The 14746-nt window shown below is 40.7% G+C and overlaps 1 protein-coding gene across 3 annotated transcripts; it reads left to right on the top strand.

Moving 5' to 3' along the window:
- The first annotated feature begins 137 nt into the window (after positions 1–137).
- LOC121329042 (procollagen-lysine,2-oxoglutarate 5-dioxygenase 1-like) lies at positions 138–14367 on the top strand. Of its 3 annotated transcripts, none has more exons than XM_041274305.1 (19): positions 138–401; positions 1964–2055; positions 2382–2515; positions 2948–3111; positions 3562–3674; positions 3975–4038; positions 5370–5467; positions 5608–5709; positions 5835–5966; positions 6104–6225; positions 6319–6423; positions 6909–7034; positions 7912–8053; positions 8343–8456; positions 8657–8722; positions 9072–9176; positions 9874–10020; positions 11493–11618; positions 12456–14367. In XM_041274305.1, the coding sequence occupies exons 1-19, from the start codon at positions 182–184 to the stop codon at positions 12609–12611; spliced, it is 2328 nt and encodes a 775-aa protein (XP_041130239.1). In that variant the 5' UTR covers positions 138–181; the 3' UTR covers positions 12612–14367. The 3 variants fall into 3 exon arrangements, with proteins under 3 accessions (XP_041130239.1, XP_041130240.1, XP_041130238.1); XM_041274304.1 differs by lacking the exon at positions 11493–11618 and adding an exon at positions 11209–11334 and having other exon boundaries at positions 146–401; XM_041274306.1 differs by lacking the exon at positions 11493–11618 and having other exon boundaries at positions 143–401.
- The last annotated feature ends 379 nt before the right edge of the window (positions 14368–14746 follow it).

The following is a 14746-nucleotide window of genomic DNA, read 5'->3' as shown; positions in this document are numbered from 1 at the left end:
GGGGGGGGACTGAGGCGGGCACATCCCCTCTCGCTTGTCCTGCGGGTGTGCGGGGTGCTCCAGCTGCTACAGGCGAATCAGGAATGGGTCTGTGTCTTTGTGATGATGTATGTTTGGGGGTGGAGATGATGAAAGCGGAGCTATCGCTTTAAAAAATCTTCCTGTAGAAAAGAAGAAGTTAATGCAGGAAAAAAAAGGGGCTATAAAGCCTGGAAGTGAAGCTGCGCTTGCACAGTGTTTCCAGAACACAACTGGAGAAGGACGGCAGTCAGGAGTATTATTATTAATATCATTACACTTTACAATGCAGACCGATGCCTTGGTACGAATACTGTCTGGGATCTGGATCTCAGTTTTGCTCCTTGAAGTTAACTGTACCCAACAGAATCCAATCCCCGAAGGTAAGAATATTATCTAGTGCCGGATCGGACGTTTCAGCGGACTGGAAATGAAATATAAAAACGCAAACAATGTTGCAGAAAACAACATACAAATAAAACGCGTATCTGGTTGACCAAAGTTTAAAAACTTGCAAGTAAAAGATATCGTTAATCGTTTACCTTACACACGGCTATATCTGTAAGTGCTTAATCTGAGCGCCTTAATTTGGCTTTTCATTTGGGGGGAAGGGTAAATACATACGTCTACATTTCTCGTTTTAATAGCTTGAATTTATTTGCCAAAAATATAAAATAAAATAAAATAAAATAACGGTTGGTATTCAAGTTTGTGTTAAAAAAAAAAAAAAAAAAAAAAATGTGACGAGATATTTTACGCACTATACCTTAACGTAAGCGGTTCAAATAATTTCACATATAAATGAATGTGCACTGCAAGCTTATCGCGTTTGCTCTCATTTAAATCCACTTCTGCTGTGCTGTGGATTCTCTACAGAGCTGCAGCTGCTGACGTGGATACGGGGCAGGCGTGCAAAATGGCAAACGTGACTACAGAAAACCGGTCAATGTAATATTTAAATACCCCCTGCGAAGCGTATGAATACCTGTGTTGTGGACTGTGTGGTGGGGTGTGTTTGAATGGGAGAGCGCATTTGTTCAACACATCGCTTAACGCAGACAGTTGTAAAAATGCAACACAATGTTATACAAAATTGAGCCTAGCAAAAGTTAACGGACTTTTTTTCTGTTAACAATCTATTCTTGGTGTCGGATCGACAGGAAACACATCAGTTTGGTGGAACCTCGGAATAGCCCTGGCCCTCTGCCCTCGGTCTGGTCTCCCAGTGTCACACTGCGCTCCAATGCAGACGGCTGCCTAAACTGTCGGGTCAAATTAAGAAGACTTCCTTAAGAAATGCAGACCAGACAAATTCCAGTCACCAAAGTATACATATCCTCTGCGTGAGGACAAATAATGAGCGCATTGTCTGTGCTTGTGTCAATTTGCTGCAAGAACATAAAACACACAAACCGTATGCAACGGTGCTTGACTTATACAGTAAATCTGAGTTGAGATTCCACCACGTTTTATTTCTGACACACATACACACACATCTAGTAAGTCAGAAACAACCAACCTACGTGTTCTTAGATTGTGGGGGTTATTTGATCCACTCATTTGTTATTTTTCCATGAGAGAATAGCTCTCAAAGATACCGAAAATAACCTATAGGTTTCTATATTCCTATCAGCCCAATTCTCTATAAAAACTTATAGATTCACTACAATAGTCTATAGGTCTTCTATAGAAATTCTGTAGGTAAACCTATAGGTTATTTTCATGAGGGACAGCCCACAACAATGTGTAAACAACAAAGACAGTAGCGTAGATAATTGATAATCCACGTTTGCAGTGTGTGTTTGGTGTCGAAGGAGAAAGAACCGAAGTTATTTGCAGGACTTGAAATAGATTAAGCATCAGTGAAATTCTTGACTTTATAATTTATTGAAAGCATGAGTATGACTTGCGAAAAGAAATGCATTTTCTTTCTTTTTTTTTGTAGAAAATCTTTTAGTTTTGACAGTGGCCACCAAAGAGACAGATGGATTCACACGTTTCATGAGATCAGCCAAAGTCTTCAACTATACCGTTAAGGTAAGGAAACCAAGCAGAGAAACGGCACAGTCTGTTGCATAAGTGGATTTGATTCTCTGCAGCAGAAAGAGACTATGGGAGTTGTAGTTTCATTATGCATGCCACAACATGAAATGTACCTGGAAGCAGCATGGGTTCCTAGTGTGGGTGGTGTAAGTAAAGCTGTGAAGTTAAGAAGTCTTCACTCAGTAAAGCCTCAAACCTGCAATTTCAATCTGAATTCCCACTATAAACAGTGCATTGCATCTGCCAATTGGCAATTTGTGTGCATGTGTCCTGGTATCCTGTTTCCTTCACTTGTGTGCTATAACGTCTGGATGTTAAAGGTGCTGGGCAGAGGGGAGAAATGGAGAGGAGGGAACTACAAGACTGCTTCAGGGGGAGGTCAGAAAATCCGTCTCCTGAAGTCTGCACTGGAGAAGTACGAGAAGGAAGATCAAGTGATCTTGTTCATTGACAGGTAAGAAAAATAAAAATCTCTTCAACAGTCTATTAAAGCGCATTTGAAGTTTAGTAGTGCCTGCTCCACTGTTGCATTTGCGATAATGGAATTGACATCGCTTTGGATTACAGCAAGGCACAGAGCCCTTGACAAGAGGGTGCACGCCAATAAAAGTTGCTTTGCAGAAATGATTGCATTCAGCACATTTTAAAATCCACCACAAAGACTGGGTCTACTACACCCATGTGATTACGAAGCACAAGTTGGTACTAGTTGCTCAACAACATTGCTTATGTATGAACCCAGCTTACAACAAACCTGGTTTAAAAAAAAAAAAAAAAACTTGCCAGTGCTGGATGCTGGTGAGTACTGGCTTATATCAAGTACTGAGTGAAGGAGAGGGGGGCCTATTCTTAGTACCTTTGATTTTTATCACCCCTCTATAAACAGCTACGACGTGGTCTTCGCATCAGGTCCCAAAGAGCTGCTGAAAAAGTTCCAGCAAGCCAGCCACAGGGTGGTCTTCTCTGCAGAGAGCCTCGTATGGCCAGATCGGTACCTGGAGGACAAGTACCCCAACGTCCGGGAGGGCCAGAGATTCCTCAGCTCAGGAGGTACTTTTCCTGCGGCTCGATTTCATTTTGCACCGTTGACATGCTGCTTGAATTACAGTGTTGTGCAAATCTATTTTTTTTGTTTGGTGAGCATCTGAATTCAAACCGCAGTAACTGAAAATCATGGAGAATTGTCAAAATAGGCAAATTAGTGATTGGCTAATTTTAATTGATGACTTCAATAGGCCACACATGCAAGTCATTTAAAATAGCAAGAGAACACCTCCACAAATGGTAAAATGCATGAGACTTTTGTGTGGTTTAAGATGCCTAATTAAAGCACAAAGTGGTCTAACATTTTCTCACGAGTGCCTATTGTTTCTGTATCGCTGATTGACCTACTACTGTATGTGTTGGTTAACTTGCAGTTTGTTTACCTCAGTGGGATCGCATAGTTCTATATGCTTATAATCACACCTATAGTGATCACACTCCACTACCCTGCCTCAGGTTTCATGGGCTATGCACCCAGCCTGAAGAAGATGGTTGCAGATTGGAATGGAAAAGACGATGAAAGCGACCAGCTATTTTTCACGCAGCTTTACCTAAATCCAGAGAAAAGGGTAAGAGAGAAGTCGGCCACTTGGTACGGACATTCCTTTAGGGGTATCAGGATCTGATGAATGAGTTCTGGTCCAGATTGGTTACTGTTCAGCTAAGTGCTTTCACACATTTTGATGAAACCTTGCATGTTCATCATGGTGATCTTCTTCTGATGGTCCCCTGAGTGGGAATTGAAGGCCACATTGGTGACCACTTATCTGGTCATTGCATTGCTGAATCTGTGCATGGGCAGTGGTTGTTAAAACGTGCTGTTGGTAAAAATGCAATAACTGTATAACACTTCCTTGATCTCTTTTCAGGAAAAGATCAATATTACTTTGGACAACAAGTGCAGAATATTTCAGAATCTCTATGGATCTTTAGGTAAGCCACAAACAAGTTTCTTTCAGCATTGGGAACAAACACAAGCTGTACAGTACTTTCTCTTAAATATTTCTGCAGCCTCAGATCTGTTGTCAACAAGCTGCATGCGTTTTGACGGCTATAAGAAGGGGAGCTCAAGCAGTCTCATTTTACCTAGTTTAAATTTTTTTTTTAAAAAGCTGTCTGTGCAATCCTGGAATTAAGAAAGCCATTGGTGGTTGTACTAGTTTACAGCTCTTTACTGTAAAACTTCCAATTCAGACAGAGACCAGTTAGAAAGCATGAACAAAGACCGAGCATGCCAGCTTGTTTAACACAGACCTTTAGTGTAATTGGAAGAGTGGAGGAATAAATGTACTGGACTGTCATTTTCACTTTTTTATTGGAAGAGCGGCTTGCAAGTTTTAAAATGAGTGATCACAAACTCGCAGAGGCCTTGGTTCTTTGATCTTTTTTTTATATGCCTTGTCATTAAAAAAAAAAAAAAAAAAAATGCCAACACTCCCTACTGCTTTGGAAATACGCCCATCAGTACTTGGTAATAAAATTTCCTAGCACTGCAGTGAGAGGGAAAGGAATTTATGACTGCTGTGAGATGTCTCGGCACACGTAGTCCAGTTGCTCTGAGGAAGCCAGTTTCAGCTTCAGCCTTCTCCCCTAGACAGAAACGCACAACACTGCAAGACTATTCGTGAGCATTGAACAAATGAAGAATTTATAGAAAGGGCGACTCATAATTCGTGCAACACAAGGGTGCTTTGCAAAGGATATATTTCTATGACAGTCTGTAATGCACTGCTTGGCCACCAGAGGGTTGTTCAATAATGTCGGTGTTAAAGTAGAATGGAAAACAATGTGGAACCACAGTGTTGCACAGATTATGAATCACACTGTATAACGAATGCAAAAGTGTGTAAAAGAAAGCTGAAAGGAAAGTACTGTCCTGCATCATATTTGCACACTGTATACCCGATGTCACTCCAGAATCTGCACCCAGCCCTGGCGAAAATGTGCATGAGCATTATTAATGTTTTAATTTGGAAGTACTTGAAGTCTGTTCTTGAAGTGTACTTTAATCTTGTGCCAACCACTGGGGAGACAAAAATAAACAAACAAGCACCCCTGTGAGAAATGGTATCCCCCACACATGATAATGACAGAGCAGCACTGCAGGATCTGCACGGGTCTAGGAGCACATCATTTCTTACAAAAAGGGGAGTGGGATTATGTTTTGGTCTGACACAAGGTGCATGATTTCTAAATGTAACTTTTAAAATGCTACAAGCCTTGTGTTTTGTAATTGAAAGGATGTGCTAATGCTTTCTATTCAGATGACGTTGTGCTGAAGTTTGAGGACGGGCGGGTCCGTGCTAGGAATGTGGTTTATGACACTTTACCAGTTATAGTTCATGGCAACGGAGCTAACAAGGTAATAATTAATTATATAATGCTAATTTTATATATGTTACTTAATAATGCACTAAAGCAATGCCACTGGGTAGTGTGTGTGCTTGTGTGATTTCTACACAGACAATTAGACTAGATTTAATGCTATAATGGATCTTTCAGCTGCAGCTAAACTACCTGGGCAACTACATCCCCAAAGTGTGGACGTTTGAAACGGGCTGCACTGAGTGTGATGAGGACTTAAGGAGTCTGTCAGCTCTCAAGGTAAGCACTGAGCCTTCAACCGTGTCAGTATTTTAGTTTAGTCCGAGCGTCCTAAACTTTTTTTAATGTGTGTTTTTCCAATTGTCCGAGTCAGATCCTCAGCTTGATTGTTCCTGTTTCTGTAGGAGAGCGAGTACCCCTTGGTGTTGATTGGAGTTTTCATCCATCAGCCCACTCCGTTCGTCACTGTGTTTTTTGAGCGTCTGCTCAACCTCAAGTACCCCAAGGACCGGCTTCAGCTCTTCATTTACAACCACGTGAGTACAGAGCTGTGGAGAGTACCAGGCATCAGTGCACACAAGAAAAGCTGTGCTGTGCACAGACACGTACAGCGATGCATCTGAACAGAAGCGCTTTAGTTAAAACACTTTCCCACAATCCCCTGTGTTCCCAGGAGTCCCATCACGAGCGCAACGTCAAGTTGTTCGTTGAGGCTCACGGGAGCGAGTATCGAGCTGTGAAAGTTGTCGGACCGGAGGAGGGGCTGGACAACGCAGGGTCGAGGAATCTGGGATTGTAAGCCACTGTAACCATCGTCGGTAGAATACATTTGGTTTGGCCTTTCTTTTTTATTGCTTGATTGAAAGCTCTCCATGCATTTTCTGCTAGGGATCTGTGCCGGCAGGACGCAGAATGCGATTATTACTTCAGCGTGGATGTGGAGGTCGTCTTGAAAAATGCTGACATGCTCAAAATCCTCATTGAACAAAACAGGTAAGTATGGATAATATACCTCTAACACCACCACCCCTTTCCCTCTGGCCTGACTCCACATAAAACCATTTTACAGGACATCTGGTTACTATAAGGAATAATAGGCAACCCATTGGTCTCCATTCAATTGACATTTTTGCTGGAGGGAAAGATAAATAAGTTCTTGAAGCTAAGAGAGCGAAAAACACAAATGTAAAATGATCAAAGCCACTTTCATGTGAAAGCCATGGGAAGTCATGCTGACTCTCTCTCACATGGTTTATTACTGGCATATTGTAAAACTGGAGTTCAGGGTAGCTTTAGAATCTTCAATCTCCAAATCACGTAAATATGTGCTCCTTATGGCAGACCTGTAGACTGGGTGACTGGTTGCATGTTAAGATTAGAGTCACAAAGAGGGGCAGCACTGCCAGGTTGCAGTTTTGGAGATCAGGACTATAGTGTAAATATTAGATCTTTGCCAACTTTTTTTCCCTTCTCTTTAGGTCCATAACTGCCCCCATGATCAGTCGCAATGGAAAGCTGTGGTCCAATTTCTGGGGGGCCCTGAGTGCTGACGGGTTCTACGCCAGGTCCGAGGATTACGTGGACATCGTTCAGGGGAGGAGGGTGTAAGTGTGACCTGCGAAGGTGCTTTGTGTGAATCTAGTGTTTCTTAAGAGGTGAGGGACAATGGCACTGTTCTGAGACTAGTGAGATAATTTGGGATAGCAAATTACACGTTTCTGCTAGAACAGTGCAGTTTACTAGATATCTCCCATACATTTTCATCTGAACAGTTTACTGTGATGTAAGAAAACTAACCTGTTGAATGCAAATGGGTGTGCACAATACCAATTGCTATGTTAGTACGCTTCTATTTACTGATTCCAATATTCAAAAGTTACACACATATAGCTTAATCATTGATCGTTAGATGCAACACATGTGGCAGCTAGTTTTAAACAGAAATCGGATAATGATCAGTTACCTGATGTGATGAGAGATAGCTCAGGTACGGAGATGATCTGTCTTCAGGAGAGGATTTGGGTAGCTTATCTCACTCGGACTCTCAAGTGCCTGTCTTATATATCTTACCTAAGTGCGTGTGTGTGAAGCTGAACTTTGTGAGCTCTGCTTGCATTCTGTTTTCCTAACAACATCTGAACGCTGTCAATTTCTTGGCGCGAGTTACAATGTTGTTCCAGACACAGAGCACACACAAGATCAAATATACTCCAGTTTATCAATTCCTTGTCTAGAGGAGGAACACATCTTTCTGTTTATAACAGCATACCTTTCAGCTGTGCTCAACAATGCTCACAATAACCTTCGTTGACCCCTACAGCGGCAAACGCTGGTAAAATCATGATACTGTGCAGTAAAGCATGGGCGACCAAATGCGGAAGTGATGTGGCATATATCTGAATGATCAAGGCAAGGTTGGAGTCCTGACTTTGCCCTTAGCCTGTGTGCACCAGTTTGACCTGTTTTGTCTCCTCTATGCAGTGGTGTCTGGAACGTTCCCTACATTTCCAGTGTCTACCTGATTAAAGGCAGCGTCCTGAGGACTGAACTGACAGATAAAGATCTGTTCCACTCCCTCACACTAGACCCTGACATGGCCTTCTGCAGCAATGTCCGGGAACAGGTACTGTCTCCCTCCCTGGATAAAAAACAGCAAATCACATTTTACAAATGTGTCCAACATAGCTGAGCAGAATGGAGCATTAAATTCATGCGGAAACAAAAATCAAAATCGAATTTATACTTCATTGATAAAAGGGAGTATCAAGTATTGACTATCCTGCATCAGGGGTAGAGTTTCTGATGTGAAAATGGGATGGCTTTGCAGTATAATGGCTGCTTGGATTGCATCAGTTCAATGTGCCCTTGAGCTTTTAAGTGCTAAGTTGCCTCTTCTGTTTTAATTTCCACAGGGAGTGTTCATGTTTGTTTCCAACAGGCATGAATTCGGACGCATTCTCTCCACTGAAAACTGTGTGACGACTCACCTGCACAATGATCTGTGGCAGATCTTTGAAAACCCACAGGTGCCGAAACTCAAAGCCTTTTAGAATACTGCATCTCTCGTGCGCAACTGTGTATTCAAACCCTGTTAAAAACAATGATATGGTAATGGTGACACTGACCCGTGGAAAAACATTTAAACATAGATTTTCCAGTGTCTTGGGTGATGATCTTCTTAAAAGCGAATGATACCTTTTCAGAAATGTTTCCTTTTTTTCTCCAGGATTGGGAAGAACGATACATCCATTCAAACTACACCCGAATCATGAAAGACAAATTAATAGAAACGGTGAGTCTGTATTGGTATGACTACTGCAAGCTTTTATATATCCCATTCAGTCACTGCTGTGCCACGTGAAGTTTCCTTTATATATTTAATAATGCATAATGTTGACCTCCCAGGGATATACAACTGGAGGTTACCCTGGTTAAGTATATGAGCAGAATGAACCTGTGTATAAACTGAATACTCTGCACAAGCGCAGTGGTAAAGGAGTGCCTTCACACTGGCTTTAACCAGCAGGGCTTCAGTATTCCATTGGTTTGCCACATTCCTTTTCATTGTAATGGGTGTTTTATACGCCTGATGCAAAGCTGCATGTGACTAAGCCCCCGGTCCCTCTGTCTCTTTCTCAAAGCCATGCCCTGATGTCTACTGGTTTCCTATTTTCACTGAAACCGGCTGTGATCATCTGGTTGAGGAAATGGAACATTTTGGACAGTGGTCTGGAGGCGGCAATGAGGTGGGTTACTATTAAAAAGAAAGAGGTAAATATTTTTTTTTTTTTAATATACAGGGTGATGCACAAACACACTCTCTGGAGAACATAGACGGAATTGCTCAAGTTTATTGCTTGAGTTTATTTTAGCATTTCTAACTGGAATCAAATGTGTTTTTTTTCTTTTTTGTTTTTTTCTCACATGGTACAGTACATAGCCAATGATACAGTATATATCCACGAAGATGCTGAAGTGTACAGATGCTTACCAAAGTTAAAACAAATATGCAAGTCTTCCCTGGTAGTGTCGCATTTTACTTGCTGATTTACTGTTAGGTGCCTGCTTTGAAAGGGCTTGTACTAAACAGACATATCTATCTGAATACTGTAAAGCTTTAAATGTTTACTAGCAAGAAATATTCACTCATTTCGCTTTTATTAAAAATCTGCAAAGTGTACATGCTGCAAAATTAGGATAATTACTCAGTTCAGTTTATATGCAGTATATGCATAGCTTACATGCATTAACATTTGCTGCTGTAAATATGTCAATGAAATAAATGAAATTGCCGGAGATAATTCCTGTTTTACAGTATATATAGCAAGAGTGATCACAAAGAGAGGACACACACATTAGACTACTGGGGTGTGTTTTAGATCTGGTCTGATGAAGGGTATGTGTTAATGGACAGTTTCATTGTGTGTGTGTGTTTGTATCCAGGACTCTAGAATTCAAGGGGGCTATGAGAACGTTCCGACCATAGACATTCACATGAATCAGGTGGAGCTTGAGAAGCAGTGGCAAAAGTTCTTGCTTGAATACATTGCACCAATTACAGAGAAAATGTACCCCGGATACTACACCAAGGTAAGCTGAACTGTGCTCCATTTATTGATTCAGCTAAGGGTTCAGGGGTGTAGCTTTGGAGAAAATCGCCACATGTCACCCTTGTATGTAATCGAAATGTGTAATTTTATTCGTTATAGGCCAACTACTGTACTTTGCCTATGCATGACAACAAAGTGTTGCATTGCAGATAGCGTGCTGATCAAAACGAATGCATGCTGTTTTATTGGGGGCAGTGTATTTGTTGTGTAAATTCACAAACGGTTCATGCTTAAGTGATGTGTTGTGTTACGGGATTACAAAAGCACAACAAAATCGTTCATCGTCAAAGCTCATTTTACTGCCTTCCACGTCATACAAAGCTAACCATCAAAACCTTAGCTTGAGTTATGACGTGGGTGTCCAGTCACGGTCCTGGAGGGCTGATTCCACTCCAGGTTTAAGCCAGCACTGAAAATATAATTTTAAGTCAACAGCTGGGAAACGGTTGTTGATCTCCGATAGCCACCACCATCCCATCACAGGCAAATGTATATTATTAGAAAGCACACAAAGAGCATGCAAAGTATATTTTATTAGCTTATACCAACAGCGATACCCTTGCACCAAAACAAAGGTCCTCGGTCTCTGATAATGCCTCTGTGCAGGGTATTATTGCTTTCACAAACCATCACGTGCACAAGTCTATTACAAAGGTTCAAATGTCTGTCCACCAAAACCAGGGGTGTCCAGTCACGGTCCTGGAGGATTCCACTCCAGGGCAACAGATGAGTTATAATTGCCTACTTTACAGTCATTAACTTATTAGTCTCAGTCCTCCGAATTACCCAATTTGTTGGAAGTTTGTCCCAGACCCACCCCTGATAGTTAACAGTCTGGTCAGACACTACAATTGTGTCAAGTCCGTGGGTGTCTCATACAGGGTTGTATGTTCCAACACCAAGGTCCAAAGACTTGGTCTTATTTCACGGTTTGTCCCTACTTAATCCTCCTACGCGTATCGTGGGTAAGCACTTTCATACACTCGAAAGGTTTCTAACATTGTTCGATTCCGAACAATTTCAAACAGGGTTGGAACAAGCTCAGGTGTGTCGTCTGAAATTCACAGTAAAACCAGGAATGGATCAAACTGCTTGGCAACGGGAGTCTTATTTCCATCGCTGGCCAAACGTCATGCTGTTGCTCACCTGCGTTTTTTCTCCTGGACAGTGTACCTCTTACCTGAACTTTGTGGTGAGGTACAAACCTGACGAGCAGCCACTGCTCGCACCCCACCATGACGCCTCTACTTTTACAATTAACATAGCTCTCAACAGCAAAGACACTGACTACGAGGTAAAGGGGTGGGCATCTAAACAGGGGGGTGTTGCAGGAAGGGGCTGTCCTGTGCAGGTCTGTTCTCTGTGTCAATGTGATTCTGGCTGGTATGGTTAGGAGATGCTGCATGTCTCTCTTGCATCACCCTGCTATGTGTGTGTGTATCTCTCTTTCAGGCTCAATTTGATCTGGCCTTTGTAGTTAGGTATAAACCCGATGAACAGCCACTATTAAGGCCTCATCACGATGCGTCCACTTTTACTGTAAATATTGCACTGAACACTGTTGGGATTGACTATCAGGTAAGCCCCCTGGATCCTGACGGACTGTCATCACCTCTGGACAGTTTGCAGACTTACTTGCTCTACAGGGAATTCAGATTGTATTCTTCTCATTGTTGTTCTGCTATAGCTTATGCATGGCATTTAATTTAACACTTTGGTGATCTGTTCTCAAGCGAGAGGTGTTCCTTTTTATTGCTACTCCCAAACTTCCCCAGAGAAACAATTAATTAATAACCAGTGAAGTGTTCACTAGCCTAGCAGTGTAATACACTGCAAACGGCGACGCTGATTAGATTATTAATATATTCAATTACTGTGTGTTTCTAATGTTGAACAATTGAGTCACAGATAGACAGTGTGCTTGTGAAAACATATTGCTCATTGACTTACATGCACTGGCTCCAAGCATGCTCCCTATTGCAATGCATCGTAACACAAATGAAAAGACTTACTTTTTAAAGCTTACTTCTTTTTAAAACGTCTCACTGTCTCAGCATTTTACTTCTACCCTGAGAGTGATACATGATACTTTTTTTCCCTGTGGCTTGATGTGCTCTACATGTTTGGGGAAAATCCTTCAATCCACTTAAAGTATTTTTTAATGTATATTCAAAGTTTTTTTTTATGGGAAAGGAATTAAAAAAAAAAATAATATGTAAAAAAAAAAAACAGCACAAAGTGCCATCTTTCTGTAGTTACACTAGAGAGCAGTTTAAAATATCCTGACTTGTGTTTCTTGCTAATTCTATATTTATTCAATGTATTAGTAGCCCCTACTTTAATTACAGTCCTACAGTATGTAACCGAAGTGTCAGTGCAAGTTGTGAAGTGTGCTGACGCTCTGTCTCCTTGCAGGGAGGGGGCTGCCGTTTCATCAGGTATAACTGCTCTATCCAGGCTCCTCGAAAAGGGTGGGCGCTCATGCACCCGGGACGCCTAACCCACTACCACGAGGGCCTCCCCACAACCGCGGGCACACGATACATCGCGGTGTCGTTCGTCGACCCTTAAGAGAAGCAGCGGCGTTTTTGAAGTGGCAAAATTTAGGGACTGTTAGAAACTGAACTGACTGAATTTTTAAAGCCCAACGCAGGAAGCTGTACCAAAGAAATCCCTTCTGATATGCACGCATATGAACAGAGTGTTTGAGGGTGTTATTCCCAATTGAAGCTTTACGTCTTTGTCTTATTACATACATACATGCAAGGAGCAGTTGTTTCTTATGCTTACCATTGCAGAAATGTTATACACACAGATTGTCCTAATGGAAATACTGTACTGTTAAATCATGTCACTTATTTTTTACAATTGCAGTAGATTTGTTTTCAGTGACCAGTAGTACAAACGTCAACAGATTTGTATAGTAGTAATATTGATGTCTTAATGTAACCCTGGCAAAACTGGATAGAACAATTTTAACGCATGTTAGGAATCCACATCTTCCATTGCGGATGTATTAAAGTTTTATATAATTACTGATGCAAACTTAGTTGAATTAAAAAACAAATAAGAATTTACTGGACCTACATATTTTCTAAATTGTGAATACTACATTATTTGTAATTTGAAGCTGTTTCTTTATTTTGGGTAAGAGGGGTACAGTACAGTATTTCCAGGCTTTCTGCACATTACCAACTGGGCCCGTTCTGTCACAAAAGACCCTGGTAAAGGGGCACCATTTGTATCTCCTGACATGCCTTGTTTTATTTTCAGTACCAGTGGATGAATGAATGAATGAATGATATACTTGAAGATAAAATAAGCCTTGGGTATTAACATTGATTTTCTAGACAGTCAAATGGAAATCAAACAAACCCCTGTAAATGTGACGCCGATTCTTTCCTCCTTTTTTGAAAATTATTCAATAATATTTATGCAATCTCCTGGAAAGGTACTTGTGGAACATGTTGTCACCACGCTGGCAATCTGGCACAGAAATGAGATGCAGCTCTAATAAAACTGAGGTGAAGAAGAGGGGGGTTGACAACTGTCCCGTTTGGAAGAAGAAGAAGAATTTATAATGAACTGAAAATAAAACCTTGTGTGTTGGAATTTCTTTTGGTGCTACTTTTAAATCTTAGTAATCCCGATTTGTTTTATTAGGTCTGTGGTTTTCTGTTAAGCAACAATTTCCCTAGCTCATTTGGCTACAAATGGAATAGACAGTTAGAGGTAATCTTTGCCATTATTTGGTCATAAAGTACACAGATATTCAGTCAATATGATGATGAGGCAGTTGTGTAAGTTTATAACCCCTCCTGTTATGAAGAATACAGTTATTCGTTCACATGGGCTGAAAGAAAGGGCATCTATGCAATAGTTTTGTACAAAGGGACAAAACGAGAATGGTACTGAAAGCAATAGGCTATTAAAACAGGAAAGAGGACCAAATAAACGCAGTAGTGGAATCGTTGGAAGTATCTTTTTTTTTATGTGTGTGTGTGTGTGTGTGTGTGTTTTTCTAACTAAACACGTTGGGTAACTGTGTTACTAACAGGACACACTGCTATGATTTTAAAAGTGCATTCAATTGGGATACACACCTGTTGTTACACTGCAGTTTATTTGACCTTGTTATAATATTTAACTGTACTTGCTATTCAATATCACAAAAATGAACTGTATGAACTGTTTGAATGTAGCTGCATTGGAAATGTACTGTAGTTACAGTTAGTCTTATAACTTGTTGTTAAATGCTACTGCAGGTAACTACGTGTGATTTTGTAATGCTGTGATGGTCCTATCTGTATAAAATTGCTATAAAGTATTTTTTGTTCAAATGTGCGTTTATTATTATTATTATTATTATTATTATTATTATTATTATTATTATTATATTAATAATAATAATAATAATAATAATAATAATAATAATAAATAGTATTATAGCTGTAAAGAATGCATTTTGAACAGTGTTAACTATTTTAACCTTACTTCAGTAACCTAGTCGATGTTCAGTGTAACGTAGTCAACGATGTTGAACAGAAGGGGAGTTGTTAAAAGTTTAAACCCTCTAGAAATCTTTATGGGACTGGCATTTAGTGTCCTTTGAAGGCAAATTCAATTGCCGCACGATCCAGTGAAAACACGGGCCCAGGTTGCAACCCCAGTGCACAGTTTTCCATTGGGTCAGTATGTAAGTTTAA

This window comes from Polyodon spathula, chromosome 16, assembly GCF_017654505.1.
Source record: "Polyodon spathula isolate WHYD16114869_AA chromosome 16, ASM1765450v1, whole genome shotgun sequence".
Classification (NCBI taxonomy): domain Eukaryota; kingdom Metazoa; phylum Chordata; class Actinopteri; order Acipenseriformes; family Polyodontidae; genus Polyodon; species Polyodon spathula.
The sequence above is the reverse complement of the archived record's forward strand: the minus strand, read 5'-3'. Positions and strand labels throughout refer to the sequence as shown.